The following is a 17,487-nucleotide window of genomic DNA, read 5'->3' on the forward strand; positions in this document are numbered from 1 at the left end:
CCCCCCCCCGGTGCGCGCCTGAGGAAATAATATCCGGCCCAAAGGGCCATAATAAAGGGTCGAGAGGGTCTCAAGAAGTAGTCGTCCCTCGTCGGCATCGCTATTATTGCCGAGAGTGTTTCCTCGCGACTCGAATCAGCGGAACAAGACTTCGTAATGAAACGAATACTCAGAATCGACCGGGATATGACGATGTGGGACACTGGGAAGTCTGAAGCCGCCTTGGCCCTGGGACTGGGAACTCCTTGGAGCTGGGAACAAGAGACGGACTGAGCGAAGGCGTGGCTGCACGACGCAAGAGGCGCGGGCACGCATCTTGGCTGCCCTCTGGCCATTTCTTGATCATTATCTGCTGCGAACACGTCCAACTTTGATCGCCCGCGGAGTGTGGGGGTGGGATGAGATGCAGGGCTTGCTTGAGCCTGGAGACGTCTGTCCTGTCCTCTGTAGGTATTCGGGACATCCGGTCAGTTCACATGTAAGGGCAACGTTTGGTACATGTACTTCAGACTGCCAGACATGGAGCGGTGGTTGGCTAGCAGAGCCAAAGGGTGCAGCGGAGGTGACGCTGGACGTGCGCCGAAGAAGATCGTCTTGTCCGGATGGGCCTATGGGAAGGGTCTCAGTGACTAAGAGGAACAATAAACAGGGCAGGATAGGAGCGAACAGCGGGCAATACTTCCAACTGGACGGAGTACAGTACCAGCAGCTTGCACTGATATCTGATACCTCGTCGTACATACACATTACAGCAACAAAGTTTCTTAGTGCTGAAAGCGAGGAAGGACGACATTGCACGATACACGTGACGTAGTGGGATGGATGGTGATCAGGTGTCTATATCCAAAGTGTCCGGGCAATGATCTATAGACCTAGCCGTCTGATTTGTAGGATCACAGGGCGTAAAGGGGTAACTTCTAGCCATTGATATCAGCCTTGCAATTACGTATGGCAATCCATGGCAAGCCAAACTTTTTTTAACTTTAACATTTCTCAAGAATTCTTCTTTTCTACGAGTAAGTAGCTAGTTGCTGCAGGAAATGATGCATCATGTACTCCCTACTTCGGCCTTCGTGCTACACACAACCTACTGGCATGTACTCCCTACACCCTGCCTACTAAACAGCCGAGTACTTCGCACTTCGTATCTTTTACACGCAGCTTCTCTTATTATTATTATTAGGGGGCAAAAAGAAAAAGGAAATGAGCCCCGGCGACAAGCGAAAGTGGAAATTTTGCACCCTACGAACTATGAAGTACAATCACCGATTCACCCGCGCCCAGACTCCACTCCGGTATTTTGCGAAGGAGGAATCCTCGGCCAGAGAGTCCTTGGCAGAGTGGTGAGCGCCACATAGCAACAGACCTACGCCGCATTCAAACTGGAGATGATTATTGCGGGCTCAACAGTCAACAAGACCCAAGTCCCCTTGAGTTGAGACTTGCGAGGATACTTGAGAGGAGTTGCGAGGTAAGGCCGTGAGACGTGGGAGTTCGTACTGTAACTGTGCACTTACTCTCTACAATACAATATACATGCAATGTAGCTCTATACAAAGCACGTACTGGTAGGTAACAATATGCTGTGCGCTTTACTTCTCATCTCATCTCATCTCATCTCATCTCATCTCATGTACAGTATCTACCACTGTATGGATTATTGTGTACTGTACATGTACATGTATATTATACTCAACCCCTAGGCGTGCCTGAGTAGTAATAGGAGGTACCAGGTACCAAGTACCACGCACCCCTTACCCATCCCCACCCAATCCCATCGCGGTCCCCGAGTGGCAACCGCTGCTAATCCCACCACCACCACGCTGAAGCCGCTATTGTCACTATTCCCACCAATACCGCTACGCCTACAACCACCGCCAGCACTGTTGTCACCTCGACAAACGGCGAAACAACCGGTTTCCAAGCTGCGCTCAATAATAGGACCACTGCTCCCACCTGCTATTGCCACGGCGTTCTCGCACACCCTCTTCCCGCCTGCCAATCACCGCCAGAGCCACTGCGACACCACCCGCGACCCCGAAAAGCTCCTCCACTTTAAGCTGCAAATACTTGGACGGAGTATTATTGCACTGACTACACTGGTTACACTGACTTTCTTACGATTATTACTTGCACCCTCCCAGCATCTCCAGCGCCGCCATCCTCCTCCACCTCGAAATAATCCTCGATTCGGCCACTGCACAAAAGTCCACAGACAACCCACCAGCCCACAACACCACACGACACCCAACCAACCATTTCTCCCACTCTCGTCTCGTCTCGTCTCGCCTCGACTCGTCTCCCCTTTCTCGCTCCTCCTGCTTCTTCCCCCTTCACCCCTTCGCCCTTCACACCCGTCCGCGCTGCGATTCCCGTCCTCCTCCCCCCTCCCTCTCCCTCTCCCCACCCGCCTATCGTCGACACAACAGGAAGAAAGAAAAAAAAAGGCCTCTACGTCGTGTGCTCGCTGTACCCCCTTCCTTTCTGTAGCCGGCTGTGTTGCTCTGCTTTTTAGTTTGGTGAGTGAGACCCGAGTCGACAAAACTCGTCGACGTTCCTCTAATCACCCATTTCCCGCTTCCCGCCGTTGGCGATTTTTCTCCTCGGTTACCTCTTTTTTCTCCGCGCGCATCGCTCTTGAACACATCAACACCTTAACTTGCCCTCCCCCCACCCGTTCCAAAAGCAAATACCACAGTTATTTGGCATCGCTACCCTACCGACACGTACTGATTGATGGCCTGGGGACAGAATCCTTTCGCGACTTTCTCGTCGTAATACGTTCCTTAACACTCCCTCCTCGATTCAGCACTGCAGGCTCCAGTTTTCGAAGCATCCTCCGATCCCCCGAAAATCATGTCTTATTACGATAATCAGCAATGGCCTGCCTCCGCCGGCCAGCCCGCCTGGGAGAATCAGACGCCGCCTGCTCGATCTGGTATGTTGAACTTTGGTGGTGCGATATGCGGGCTTGGGGGACATGTCAATTGATTCGTGTTGCAGGTGCCAGCTCAGTTGTCCCGCGCGAGGACTCGACCGCGTTCAGCACACAAATAGAGGGTACGTGAGATAGATAGCAGTCGCGCCTTGCAGATGGTTTTTATCCGCCGTCTGCAGAACTACAGCACCTTTCCCGACATCGAGCGATGGTCTTGTGGAAGATAGTCAGGGGGCGATGCGCCATGTTGACCCACGTGTGCTTAGCTGGAGGAACACCGGGCTAATACATATATACAGAGGTCGACCGGGCGATCGATAACCTCGTCAAGAGTGGGAAAATGTTTGGCATGGCTGGTCGACGCGACTCGGTGCCAGCTACCGGCGCTGCAAGAGCCTTCCCCGAACAATTTGGTATGCGCATCATCAATCCACCATTTTGCATCCATCGCTGACCACCCACCCAGATCCCCGTATGGGAGGAGGCCCGTCGAGGCACCACTCAGTTAGTGACTTCGGTGATGCGCGGTCTTTCTCAGGCTCAAACCTCCAGAGCTTCTATGCCAGCCAGCGACACCAACCCTCGCGGGGCGCAAATGAGGCCGAACAGGTGATGCAGGCGAAGAGAAGGATGGCAGCGCAGCGAGAGCGAGAGCTGCGGAACTATCACCAAGAGCAGCAGTACAATCGAAGTAGGCCACCCTCTTCTGTATCACAATAACATCCACCTATCAACGTCCTGTACCCAGCGGCTACATAACAATACCCTTTTATATACTATCTTGTCTGCCTTCGATGCCGTGTGTGATTCAGAATTTCCCCCACCTCTCCTGCCTCTACATTATATCCACAGTCACTGACTAGAATAAGGCGTTACAGCTGAAATCACAACTCCCGGAGGCAAACCTGACCGTACCATAAGCCCAGGTAGCGGAATGAGCGAGGAAGAACGACGCGAGTTGATTGCCCGCCAGAGAAGCGCGCTCTATGGTGAAGGTCCAGCCTTTGGAGAGAACGGGGCTTTCAATGAGAACGGGACTCCTCGTCCAACAACCCAGGGCTCCGGGTCCCAGTCCGCGACGGGCCTTCGTGGTCAATCCCCTTTAGCCTTTGAGCAGTTCAATGCCCAAAGCAAGGCGGAGAACTCGAACCAACAAGCTCCAACTGAGCCTCAGTCAGCAACCGGACAAGCTCCAGGGCAGCCGCGCTCCCGTGCCAACAGCACCTCGTCGCCTTCGTCCAACCCAACGAGCAGCTTCAGCCTATTTGACTCTGCGGCCCAGCAATCCAGCCGAACATCGACATCCTCCCCAGGCGGATCACCTCCTCGCCAAGGTGGCAATGGCAAGGCCCCTACGAGCTCTGTCGTCGCGCCTATTGGGACACGCCCAAGCGGACAGGCCCAAAATCCTGCGTTGAACAAGCGCTCCACCACCCCTCTGCCATCCCCATTGAGCTTCGGATTTGCAGCTTCTCAGCAAAAGGAGGAAGGTCAGAGCGGCGAGAAAGAGACCCGAACCACATCCGCGGCTTCCAATTCTAATAACGGCCAGCAGCCTCAACAGGATGTCGGACTCGGTTGGGGAAGCAAGAGTGGTGTTTGGGGTAAGAATTCGCTCGGCGTCCAGGCTTCGGTTTGGGGATAATTTTGTGCGATATGTAAAATGAACGGAAGGGTATGGTCGGTGTTTAGCTTTGCTAGCTTGGCATGGAGCACGGGGGAATCTATCTGGCGCGTCAGGGGGATGACCTTTCGAGCATTGGCTGTTGGACTTGGACTGGCATCGATGGGACCTACTTCGCCACTGCTCTGCCATCACCGCCACCCATCTCAGTCTACCAGTCCTTCAGCCATGCCTCACAGGGTCCATCAATTTTGCCAACTTCTCTTTTTTTTTCCTTATCGGGGTTCTCTTTACGGGGGAGGGTTGCGTTGCAATTGTAGTCATCTCTCATTGCTTCATTCCTGCATTGGTGGAGTAGTGTACCCGGGCCGGGGTCTATGGTATCGGAGAATTCGCCGGATATCCCTCTCTGCTCTTTTCCCCCATTTTTCCTCATCTATGCTGGCTGGTGTTTCTCTCTCAAACTCTGGGAAATTGGCGGAACAGATGGGAAATGGGAATTGGTGTTTGTTAACTTCCTCTCTGTGTTCTGTGTGTTTGTGTTCGTTGGGAATGGCTTTTTTTTTTATTGGGGCGAGGAAGGAGGCATTGCTATGGTAAATGGGCAAATTCAATGGGTACTATCGCGATAAAAAATAAACCTACAAAAGTTGGGTGGTTAATTCAGAACTGGTGTGGAAGGAGGGAAGGATGGATGGTGTGATTAGTATAAAGTTTGTGGGGGGAGTACAATGCATATATATATGGCTGGGTATGGCTTCTTTTTTAAAATCGGGAGGGCTGTCTGTGTGTTGCGGATTTGATATGAGAGGTGAGTAGGCCTTTTTGCTGAGATTCGCAGACGCGATCTCCGTTTGACCTTGAGCGCCCAGCGGTGTTTTATATCGAGAACCTTAACCTAGTGGATGTCTTTCCTGTACATTCCTCCCGTATTCCTAAGCCCCTCTCTTTCCTTGCCATATCCATACTTAGAACCGCTAAGTACCGCCATTCATCTCGTTGTTTGCAGATTATGCTGTGTTTTGTCGAACACTTCTCTTTCCAACACGAGAAGCCTTCTAAGAGAACAATCATTGAAGGGCAGCTGCCGTGGCCCATGGCTGGTTGGTACGGAGGTTGTTGATTACCAGCACTTGCCCCTTGCTCCTTGTTCTGAGCTTGAACTATGCCGTCGACGCCCACAATTGCCGATGCTGCTAGAGACAGAGCCCTTTCATAGTTGTCCATACCGGAAACTAGATTAAAAGTGTTTTTGAGATTGACAACCAAACCTCCACAACCACAATCCCCGACGCTTCTCGAGATACAGTCCTTGCAAACTTCTATGTTAAATATAGGGAAACGGATTGACAGTGTGTTGGAGATTGATAGCATTATAGAGATTGATACAGAGATTGATACAGAGATTGATAGCATTACAGAGATTGATCGCATTACAGTGATTGATAGCAAGCGTAGCTATAGTAATAAACGCCGCATATGTTAGCTATTCTTCTGATAAGTTTGTATCTGTGCTGGTAGGTTGTATATACTTGGTCGCTGTCTATCTTTGCTGAAGGATATGTAGCAGCGCAGATGTGTTATGAGGTTGAGGTTTGCGTAAAAGAGATTGATGTTGGAAGAAGGAATTAATGGAGAGATTCGAGACGAGAATCCAGCAAGGCAAGTCCTGTGCTACATGCAGGCGAACGTAACTAATGTCAATACTGAATTAAGGTGACTTGAGAAGCAAGTAGTAACTAAATCCAGAAGTTGCGACTTCCTTCTTGCTTGGTACACTCCCGCTGCGGTACTAGCTTGTGTAACATAATCGAAAGTGTAAGGGCAAGTTCCCGAGAAACGTCGAGCATAGTACAGATTGGGATTCCTTTACGTGTGATTTTTATTCCCTTCTTCCGCTACCCATCTGGACAAGGCCCTTTCGCCTTATCGTTCTAGAATCTTGTGCATTATTGGTGTCCTCCAAGCCCCATGTTGATAGTTGCCTTGGAGCTCGGCCTGGGTAATTTGCACTGGCTCCCTACCTTGCTTGGTACTGTGGCGGTAGTATCACATAATTCAAATGTATAATCCTACTACGTATCTTGGGGTTTAACAATAACATTAACTGGTATAATTGTGTCTCATTTGTTTGTATACCATCAAACACCGCTGCTTTCTGTTATATATATCAGAGTTGGGCTAGTGTTGCGCTGTGAGTAGTTGATAGACGTGTAGATAAGTAAGTACGTGCTTTGGAGACCTCCGTATACAGCGAGTTATTAATAGTTGGGTTTTTGGGAATGATATGCAGGTACCTAATGGCCGTCTATTACTTCGTATTTGATGCTTCAAGGATGCTTCGATTCTGCCAATCGCTGATACACACATTCCAAGTCGATACTTGTAGTGTAATTTCTCGCGATATGTAAAAGCCAGAGGCAGCCGTGGATGTTTAATAGTCTAACCATCTCCCCAAACCCGCTGATACTCAGTTTCCTGTCAAAAGTGACGTAATATCCAATTTGTCGGATATTGCGAGATAAGAACGAGCACATAAATAAATGATCTTATCAATGTGATACTCCTAGCCTTGCCCATTTACGATAATCGTTACTATTCTACACATGCGTAGTGGGGATTCGGAACGAAGTGCCCGTTTAGCCTAATTCTGTAGAAGGATCCGGAATTGAAGCATTTCGTCCGATATTTCGTGGTGATAGTTGTACTGCGAGGCAATGGAGTACATGTACAGAACAACGCGGCCATACTTATGATCGGCAAGACGCAGTAGTGCCAAGCAGGCAGCATGAATCTGTGTGTGTTGAGAAGCCCGGACATATGCTGGAGTTAGGGTAATTTAATCGACTCGTGGCAGCAGCGAACCCTTACGGATCTGGGTCAGGTAAACGTAACTATTGCTGTTTGTGGATAATTAATTGGCTTTCCCTAATGTATCGTTTTGGAGGACTATTCTATTATAAGTCTGTATCAGGCAACAGTACCCATTGTAGACTTCCACGCACTGTTAATGCTTGGTCGCACTCGCAACGTATACTCTGACTTTCTTTGGGAAATCCGGGGTAAATGTAGAATAATCACCGCTAAAGTAAAATAAAAAATTAGCAGATAAACTCCATATGTCAATATCCAAGCTCTTGTACAATGATCAAGGAAAACTAAGGCCCTTTTTAATACCGCTTTCCAAGATATAGCTTGACATCGGTTCGCCATGTTCTTTTTGACTGTAGGGATACTTTGCTTCCGGCTCCCTAAAATAGCTTGAAGGGACGTAGTAGACTTTTCACCGTGAGTAGATTCAATGACTTGTAGTTGGAAAACTCCTTCCTATATATAAGACGGCATCGCAACTCTCAAACACTGCTCAAAACACCGACATGGACTATAGTTATAAACCGCCGTGGACCATAGTCACAATCACAAGCCTTGGTCAGAATGGGCCATAATCACAACTACATCAACTACATCTTTATGGGAAAGCTAGCCTCAGCCCTTGAAGTCACGGTTTGAAAACGACTGTCTCGCAGAGGCCCGATCTGGCCAGAGCAAGCAACTATATACCTATATATATATCCCTTATCATATGGCGTCTAGTGGATGTTTAGCACACTGATTCAACGGTAAGGGCCATCGAGGGCGGTTTGCGGCTATACTTCACGATGGTGTCCTCGTGGGGTAGGTTTGCTACGCCGCAACGACCCCGCTCACCGGGCTTATCCATGTTCTATTTGAATATGATGACAAGGTAGTAAGCCGTGTGTTGGAATAAATAACTGCGGGCTCAGAGACAATTATCGAGAGATGGATATCTATGGTGGATACAAGGAGGATCAGCGAGGTTCCAGTCAGCCACCTAAAAAAATCAAAATATTTTCTTGGCGTCATGAGTTCGCTACAAGTCGCTCTAAAACCCCACTGGAAAATAAATTAAAAAAATATATCTGATATGCCAAAAAGCCAAAAGAATATTTAAAAAAAATATACATCCGACGTTGACAGGACTCGAACCTGTGCCTCCGAAGAGAACAGCTTTCTAGGCTGTCGCGTTAACTGTAATGAACTGTTAACATATGTTTTCCGGCGATTGTAATGTGTTGGATGGACTTACCCACTCCGCCACAACGCCTGGAATTGATGTGATTGGTGGGTCATTTTTTGCTATTTTAATTGATATGGGAGCAGATTTTGGGGGATCGGAGTGGGGTTTTGTGCGTTTAGGGGGGACGGGTAGTAGGGAGCTTTGGGGCCGGAGGTGTATCGTGGATGGGTAAGGGCGGTTTTTATTAGATAGGCAGAGCTATATTTTGCTTGTTCCTTAGTTTTGTACCTTTTAATTCCTTTACCGCCAAAGTATGACCTGTGAATGTAGCCACATACCTATAATTACTCGGGTAGATAGGGAGAAGTTCCATTTATTGATCGCAATGGTTTATTTCAGAGGTTTTGCTGTTGTTTATTAAAGCCGAAACTCTGTAAATAATTTTTTTTGGGTCACACAAGTATGTATAGAGAGGTTTTTATGATTCTAGTTCATGTTCTTCCGACATATAAAACAAGTATTTAGGAAGCATCTGCGCCTGGTATTATTCGCCCTCCCATTCCCCCAGCCGATGTTCCAGAAACAACCGATCCAAACTCCAAGCTCCATAGGCCATGCATGTGAAAGCCATGTTGTTATATACAATTCCCCCATATCCTACCTTACACATCTACAATTTCCAACCTCTAGTTGTCTAGCTTCTTCTCTCGTAGCTCCCCTCTACCCGCCTATAACTTAATTTCGAGAACATCATTACTTATACCGAGAGGCGCCGCGTCATGATATTCAGATATCTCCACCGTAGGTATCTCCACCTCATCCAAACGATCTCTTGTTGATAGTGCCTTTGCGTGCGACCTGACGCGCAAGGCGCCCATGAACTTCAGAATTGTTGCTGGGATGCACACGGCGAGCGTAAACCACGGTAGGTAGTTGCCCCCGTGGCAGGTCTGGAACGACAAGGTACTTGTGGTTGTGGATTCGAGAGGGGGTTCGGGATGTGGAGAGGCGGGAGTGCGGAATAGGGAAGCTGACTTTTGGGGGAGGTAGAAGGTCGAGTCGAGAGATGGGTTGCTGCAGAGGAAGCTGAGGATGAGGAAGTAAGGGATGGTGCAGAGGATTGCGTCGAGGGTTAGGAAGAAGGAAAATATGGAGACGCTGAGAGCGTGTTGCTGGAGGAGAGATCGATGTGTTAGCGGGGTATCTTTCGATATCCAGATGGCGGACTATTATCGCGATACTCACTCTTATAGCACCTATAAATCCGAAGACGCTCAGAACATTTGCGACATGCAAATACCATCCAAAATTGCGTGCAAGAAGGAAACGATCATCTGGTAATTGGCTCAAGACCAGAGAAAATAGGGTGTTGCTGGTCAATGTCGCAAGCGCTATTATGATGGTAATTGCGCTATCCCCCGTTAAATCAGCGACGGTCCGCAGGAAACAAACTTCAGGGAACTAAACATACCGTGATTTTGATAATGTCATGATGCCGAAATTCTGTAGAGTATAGGAATAGGAAACGTATTCCTCGAAGATTTCCGCCTTTTAGAGCATGGAGCTCTTTATTCATCCAAGATCGGCTGATGATAAATCCGATTCATAAACGCTCCGGCTGTTCCGGTTGTGTTGCACTCAGTCGCAAATCACAGCAAAACTCTCTGTGCCATTCCAGGCGGGTTTAAAATACAATAGCGATTCCACTAAGTGCCACTCGCTTTCAGAAAAACCATCAATGGATGTTTTCGACATTTCCAGCGATTTAAGTAAATAGAGGCCGCACTCGAAAGTCTCCATGGCGATGACATAGCGACACGATTTTGGCAAAGAATGCCGTAACCTCTCATTTACATAACTCGGCCAATCAGCTTCCCAGCCACTTCTCCTCCTGAATTGCTGCCAAGGGGATTTGCCCGGAGAGATCCAAAATGCATGCTATGGCGGTGCCGGCATGGGAATCCCCGTGGTAAACCGGATCCGGGGCTGCGTGCAACCAATAGCCGGCGCTGTATATAATTATTTTCTTTTTTGTTTGCGCTTTAAAGTTTGGTCACGATTTTCATTATTGCTTGGCTCTGATCGTAGCGTTTCCGGTTCCGAGCGATGCGTGGCCCAGGCCTTTTTGACCCGGCGCGTCGTGCCGGTGCGAATTGCGACTGATCCAGCAGTAGATGTGTCGGAGAATGAGGTGAGGCTGAGAGTATCTAAGACGGGTTCATTTAAATCATCATCACTGGACGCTCCGATCTCGAAATGAACTGCATATGCCAATGATCGTGTCGAAGCTTGACGAAGTCTCAGAGTTGACGTTGAAGCATTGGATAGCTGCATAGCGCAAAACGATCGACCAATACAGGCCTGCTTCATCTCGCTTTCCATAGCGGATATACCTCCGTATCAATATCGCATCGCAACCGTTTTCTTTCGCCCATGCCGTGTCTTCATCACATCCATTGGGAACAAAAGGGTTTCTAATCCCACCTGGCTCAGGAAGCGACTGTGCCACTCAAATAAATACTTACTTCCGTACCGTAAAGGTAAGATGGACTTCTGTACGAAGTACCAACTCTGGTAACGATAGTTTCAACGGACTAGAAGCCGTGTTGACTTCCTCAGCTCGAGACGCCGAGGGACAAAGGAGATATCAACGGTTGCGACCATGGGAAATGCAAGAGGCTTCTGAGAACTCTAGAGTCGCTCTTCTGCAGCCCGATAATTCCCTTCATTCTTCCACGGGCCCAATGGCTACAGTTCCGGTCCTTGTTTTTGGATCATCAAAAGAGTTTAGATTTAGACAAGCCTTTGCAAGGTACGCGGATGTGGCGCAAACACATTCCACGCAGCGCTCCTTAGGAGCCGGGTTAGCGACAGGTATTTTGCCTTTTCCCCCAGATTTGCGACAAAGAGCCTGTAGAGAAACATGGCCCCTTAACCTCGACCACGAGGTCCTCCCGGCTTCTTGGATATTCGGCCCCCTCGTCGATTTTACCCCGCGGGGGGCAATCCGAGCGGCTTACCTGTCCAGTCGTACGCCGTGCAGTTGACTGATTGTCTATGGTGGGGGGACGTTTGATATGGCTTGCGCTCACGATGGATGGCATCTAGAAAAGGGACGTCCGCAATCTCTTTATATTGGATGGTGACGCCAGGAGCCGGAGAGGTTCGAAACCGTTTCATCCTTGGTTGGGCCTCTCGCCCCTCGCATCCTTTCCCTCCTTGGGTAGGAGGCATGGCAGGACGAGAACAGAACAAAGACATGATCATTATTGGAGGGATCAAAACGAGCTTACACCACTTGGTGCTCGAGTACCTTGGACTTCAGAGCATAGATGTTGTGGATGGCTTACGCTAGAGAAGCTGCTGTCAGCGTCGGGTCAGCCAGCACATCGGTCTCCCAGGAGAGTCTCTGACAAATCTGCAGCGCGGAAGCCAAGTACTTCCTTCGCAAGTCATCGGAACCCAAAACACGAGCCCGACCAGGCAGGCGTTTGTGGCAATCTGGTGATCGTTGGACGGACTGACGGTTATTCTCACCACAAAGGCGTGGTGGTGACTTGCCAGAGCTAGGGACCACTGAATATCCAGACCGTACTGTGTTATTGGCTGGATCGAGTCCAAAGAGTGCCGTGTCTGGCGATTGACTACGGGTAAATAACGGGCTTAATCCAAACGCAAGGCAATTGCAGATCTAAAGATAGAGCGCAAAGAGCGCTGCTCAATAGGGAACCTAGATAGGTAAATGGAGTGTAAGTAAGGCAGAGGTAGAGAGTGTTTGCCTAGTTGTGATGCTGGGCTATACGCACCTTACGGTATTCAATTCTACTTGCCGTAATATTCAATTCTGAATGAGAGGGCGCACAAACAAGCTCCGTTCATCTCCGATACTACAGCACTCCCCTATTCCATCCCTATATTATGGTACCTCCGTGCAAAGTACTTCGTCCTGCGCCCACAGCCACTGCTGCCCGAAGGTACCTCCTACCCAGTCCTTCGCACCCAGAACTCAGACGCCCGTTGCGCTGCACGTCGGCGCTCCTTGCTAGCGTGCCCGATTAGTCAATTAGTCGATTAATCGAGGAACCTCAACTCTTGTCTCTTGTCCACAATAATAGTCTCCCGTCTTGAAGAGGTCTCCGTCCCATTCAGACAAAGCAACTCGACCGCCCCTCTCCCTCGCCCATTCTCACCACGATTGACCCAGTCAGAGCGAACAATCCCCTGCGCCAGTTCAAGCTCGTGCACTCACTAGCGGCTGTGTTGACACTGCCTGCCCATCCAGCTTCGTTCCTGCGCTCCGGACTCCTGCACGTCGACGGGCTTTGACGAACGCTGCCAGACGCCTCTTCGATCCAAAGAGCATTGGACTTTGAAAGCCCCTACCAGTCGATCGAATCCCCTCCTCTCCTCTCTCTGAGCATTCCGAAGCCATTACCGCACCGTTTCTCTTCACGTTCCAACTGGGCTGCGAGATTTGCAGTCGTCGTGTTGACGACCGCGCCGCCGCGTTGGCTGCTCCGTCTTACCAGTTGCCTCGCTCCCCTCTCACGACTTGAACATAGCACACGTGGAAGTTGATGGAGGGCCAGTCGTCGGCTGGTAATTCTCAGTATCGATATCCATCTCAGTCGGCACAGTGGTCGCGACTTGTGCGGCGAAATACAGTCGCTGACCCGGCGCGCGATCTATCGTCAGACAGTACAGCATCTCCAGCTCTTCACCTTCCCGGCCTGCTTCCGATCCTCCTCCCGCAGCACTCGTCCTATCACCAAGCCCAGCTTGCACAATACAACCGGCTCATTACATCTGGCAGAGCATCGGCGTCGCCACTTCCACCCATTGTGTCTGCACAAAACATTCAGGGCGTGTCCGGGCATCGATCTAATTCTAGCGGTGGCAATACGACTCGGGCTTCTAAATCTACATCTCGGGTCGGTCATGGGAATAAGGAATCTCGTAAATCAAGCAAAGGCGAGCATTTGCTCATAGCAGAGAAGGATAAGCCCGCTACGATGCCGGCGAAGAAATTAGAGTTGGCCAACCAACTACCCCACAGACCTACTATAGCACTCCAAGCTACCAACATCTCGCAGCAGTCGAGTTCTGTTCCTTCAACGCCTCATCAACATGCTAGAAAATTCTCCTTCACATCTAGAGAACCCTCTCCGGATGCCACAAATCACCACTCTCCCCGATCAGCATACTCAGAGTCCAATCTTACCCTTACTTCTGCGAGACCGTTGCCAGCCCAACGAGGAGGATGTCGTTACGAGACGGCCATGGCACATACAAAGCGGCGGATGCCCTACAGCATCGGCAGTGAAAAATTGGAGAAGTTAAACCCGACAGATGTCAAGAGCAAACTTTCCGAGGATGAAGAAAGGAAATTGACGACAGATATGCGGGAATTGTACGATCGATTATTACCAACTGCTCAAAGCGACGGTAGGAGGCTAAAGTTGGTGGAGAAATTGGAGAAATTGTTCAATGACGAGTGGCCTGGACATAATATTAGGGTGCATGTATTTGGGTCATCTGGCAACCTGCTTTGCACAGATGAATCGGATGGTTAGTATATGGCTGCCGCTAAATCCAAAGGGCTTTTCTAACAGGGACGTAGTTGATATATGCATCACGACCGATTGGAAAGAGTTGGAGGGTGTCTGCATGATTGCCGATCTCCTTGCAAAAAGTGAGCATCATGCCGCTTATCATTGTATAATGCTGACCACATATCAGACGGCATGCAAAGAGTCATCTGTGTCTCGACAGCAAAGGTTCCTATTGTCAAAATCTGGGATCCTGAGTTGTGCCTAGCTTGCGACATGAACGTCAATAATACCTTAGCACTGGAGAATACTCGTATGATCAAGATCTACGTTGAAATCGACCCTCGAGTACGGCCGCTAGCCATGATAGTCAAACACTGGACAAAGAGAAGGATAGTTAATGATGCAGGTAAGTGCATACACCACTGCTAGTTGAACTGCACACCTCCCTAACCACTTCTAGCTTTTGGTGGCACGCTTAGTTCGTACACCTGGATATGCATGATTATCTACTTCCTTCAAACCCGAAATACTCCTGTTCTGCCAGCCCTTCACCAACGCCCGCATATCAAAACTCCGGTCAGCGGTTCTCAGGCTGCATTTGCAGATGATCTCGATACACTGCAGGGGTTTGGCAAGAGGAATAAGGAGTCATTAGGGCAATTGCTGTTTTGCTTTTTCCGGTTTTACGGCCACGAGTTCGACTACGACAAATATGTGATTTCGGTCCGAAATGGAAAGCAGATATCTAAAGTGGAGAAAAAGTGGCAATTAGCCAATAACAACGGACTTTGTGTTGAAGAGCCCTTCAACACAAATCGGAATCTCGGGAACACAGCGGATGATACCTCTTTCCGTGGTTTGCACATGGAGATGAGAAGGGCTTTTGACCTGGTTTCGAAAGCAAATTTGGAGGAGTGCTGTGAGCAGTTTCACTATCCCAAAGAAGAGGAGCGAGTCTGGGAAAGACCCCCACCTAAGCCACGGCCTGTTTTGCGTAGCACATCGCAGTCCAACCGAGGCGGAAGGAACGGGAACAATCGAGGCGCGCGACAAAACAATCAGCATAACCGCAATGGCAACAACAACAGAAGAGCTTCCAGTGCGGGTTTCGATGGTGGTCTTCCATATATGCCTCAACCCCTCCCACGAAACATGACGGCGCAGGACATTTGGCTTCAACAACAAGCTCAAGCACAATTGCATAATGACCTGTTTGCGACATACTCGGTTCTCCAAGCACAGGAGAATAACCTACGGCTTCAATTATATAATCAATCTCAAGGGTTTCTGCAAGCTCAACAAAACCAGGGTTATCCCCAGTCTCCATCCCAGAGCAGTTCTGGAACAGTCAAGCAGCAGGCCACTGATCGGAATCGGACCAGCTCCTTTGACCAACCACCGCTTACAGCTCCTCTTCGCCAAGACATGTACTTCTATCCAACGGGATACACTACGCCAGTGTATACATATCAGACCCCAAGCACAAACCCGTCGTCGCCATCACTCAGCTCCGCTATGCCCGAGTTAAGGCGCAGCATGCATCGATCAAGTGTTGCGAATGGTTCCGGCCCAGGTGGGCAATCAAGCAGTTCACCTAGGTCTCATTCACAGCCCGCCGTGCGTTCGGCTTCTACGCAACTCTCGCTGCAAAGTTTGGGTGTCGCGAGCCCCGGGCTTGGCATCTATCAATCGATGCGGCAGGCGAACGGTATCCCTATTCCTAATTTCATCGCCGATGAAAATTTAGAGCATGCTGCTACGGCAACGACGAGTCCTCCCGAAGATACGACCCCAAAAGAATATGTAGGCTATTACTTCAATAACCCTGGCCCAAGCACTGCTCGGAGAGAGTCGTTGGCCATCCCAGCATTCGGTGATCTTGCGCAGAATCGCCGGCGGTTGTCGACGGATCAGCTTCCACAATCAATCCTTGACCGGCTGAAGCGACCTTCTCGGTCTCCATCTCCTCTTGGCCATGATCGGTCCTATTCTACAGGAGCACACTCGACTCCAATCATGACCAACTCTTCGCAGCATGGGATTTCGAGTACCGGCCTTAGAACTTTAAATACTCAAGCTCCTCTTGTAGTCAATGGATCCAATGTTCCTACGCCAGTCTCGATTCCAAACTGGCAAGCTTCTGTTCATGGAGCATCCACAACTGACGATCACGCCAGTGATGTCGCGGTGGGCTCGATGGATTCAGCGTCGCAAATGTCTGGAACTCCCAGCGAAAAGTTTGAGAGCGATCAGGACTACGCTGGTTTGGCAACTCCAAAAGACTCCCAGTCTCGGGATCAACCTGGCCTGCCATGTGTGGTAAATGGATCTAGTTCGCAAATGAGTGAGATCTCGGCCCTCACTGGACTATCCCTGGATGGCGTTGCGACTGGTCTGGTAAACGGCCTAGCTGCTACAGATTCTGGCAACATCCCTCCTCGGCTGTCGCCCAACTCTCGGAACCGAATGGCACGTCAAAATGGCGGAATGTCCCCTCTCGATATTGGAGCTGGGCACAACGACGGTGTGCGTGATGACTTGCCCCATCTGTCTCCTGTTTATGAAACCCGAACTCCGTCGCCCACAGCAAATAGAAAGTTCGAGGCTGGATTGGAACGCAAGGCCAAAGGGCTGCATTCAAAGGTCAAAGATGAATATGAAGAAGTTCAGAGTTTCAAACAGAAGACCGCGCATGCTACTGAAAACCAGGCCAAGCAAACTGCGGCAGTCCCGAAAGTAAATGGCCATACGAGAGCATCGAAGAGCGAAGGTGGCGGACCCGGTATTTGGCAGAAGATTCCAAAAGGCAAGAAGAAAGGCCCTGGTGCAGAGTCGAAGAATTCTCCAAGTGGGCAACTCTATAGCGAGAAGCTACCCAGCATTGATTCCGAACGCAAGGGGGGCTAAGCGAAATGCTTTGATCATGTCGACCAGCAGCGCTGGTGGGCGGCTTTAAATTTATTCGAAAATCGACGCATTTACTCGCCGTGCAACTACTGGGCCAGCCAGCTGTTCCAACGAAATGGAACATCGTCATGGCTACCTGAGGGTGCATTTGCCAATCAACTTGCAGCCTTGGTTAATCACTTCGTGCTTGCAAATTCTGCTTATTAGGCACGCTTCAACAATCTCTATGACTTATGTGCATAGAGGAGTAACGGCGATCCGGCGAAAGGCTTTAAGTTAACCCCCCATCCACCTCCATAGAAACGAAGGATCAAACATCTTGTTGAAAAGTTTGATGAACAGCACACGTCAGCCGCGAGGAAGACGACGGATTTCAAAGTTTCTACAGAGATGAACCCATTTTGTTTGTGTAATTGAAAGGCATTTG

The 17,487-nt window shown here is 49.6% G+C and overlaps 3 protein-coding genes across 3 annotated transcripts; 2 read left to right on the forward strand and 1 right to left on the reverse strand.

The window, feature by feature from the left end:
* Positions 1 to 2,856: 2,856 nt before the first annotated feature.
* Positions 2,857 to 4,583, forward strand: BP5553_01567 (Uncharacterized protein; the record flags this gene model as incomplete). Its single annotated transcript, XM_032010190.1, has 5 exons — positions 2,857 to 2,938; positions 3,004 to 3,060; positions 3,238 to 3,351; positions 3,405 to 3,629; positions 3,808 to 4,583. 5 exons carry the CDS (start codon positions 2,857 to 2,859, stop codon positions 4,581 to 4,583), a joined length of 1,254 nt encoding a protein of 417 aa, XP_031874244.1.
* A 4,746-nt stretch (positions 4,584 to 9,329) lies between these two features.
* BP5553_01568 (uncharacterized protein) lies at positions 9,330 to 10,092 on the reverse strand (the record flags this gene model as incomplete). Its single annotated transcript, XM_032010191.1, has 3 exons — positions 9,330 to 9,773; positions 9,847 to 10,012; positions 10,073 to 10,092. The coding sequence occupies 3 exons, from the start codon at positions 10,090 to 10,092 to the stop codon at positions 9,330 to 9,332; spliced, it is 630 nt and encodes a 209-aa protein (XP_031874245.1).
* A 3,086-nt stretch (positions 10,093 to 13,178) lies between these two features.
* Positions 13,179 to 17,060, forward strand: BP5553_01569 (PAP substrate-binding protein; the record flags this gene model as incomplete). The annotated part of the gene is made up of 4 exons (XM_032010192.1): positions 13,179 to 14,169; positions 14,222 to 14,293; positions 14,341 to 14,559; positions 14,614 to 17,060. The coding sequence occupies 4 exons, from the start codon at positions 13,179 to 13,181 to the stop codon at positions 17,058 to 17,060; spliced, it is 3,729 nt and encodes a 1,242-aa protein (XP_031874246.1).
* Positions 17,061 to 17,487: the final 427 nt, after the last annotated feature.

This window comes from Venustampulla echinocandica (genome assembly GCF_003357145.1).
Source record: "Venustampulla echinocandica strain BP 5553 chromosome Unknown scaffold_0, whole genome shotgun sequence".
Taxonomy (NCBI): Eukaryota; Fungi; Ascomycota; class Leotiomycetes; order Helotiales; family Pleuroascaceae; genus Venustampulla; species Venustampulla echinocandica.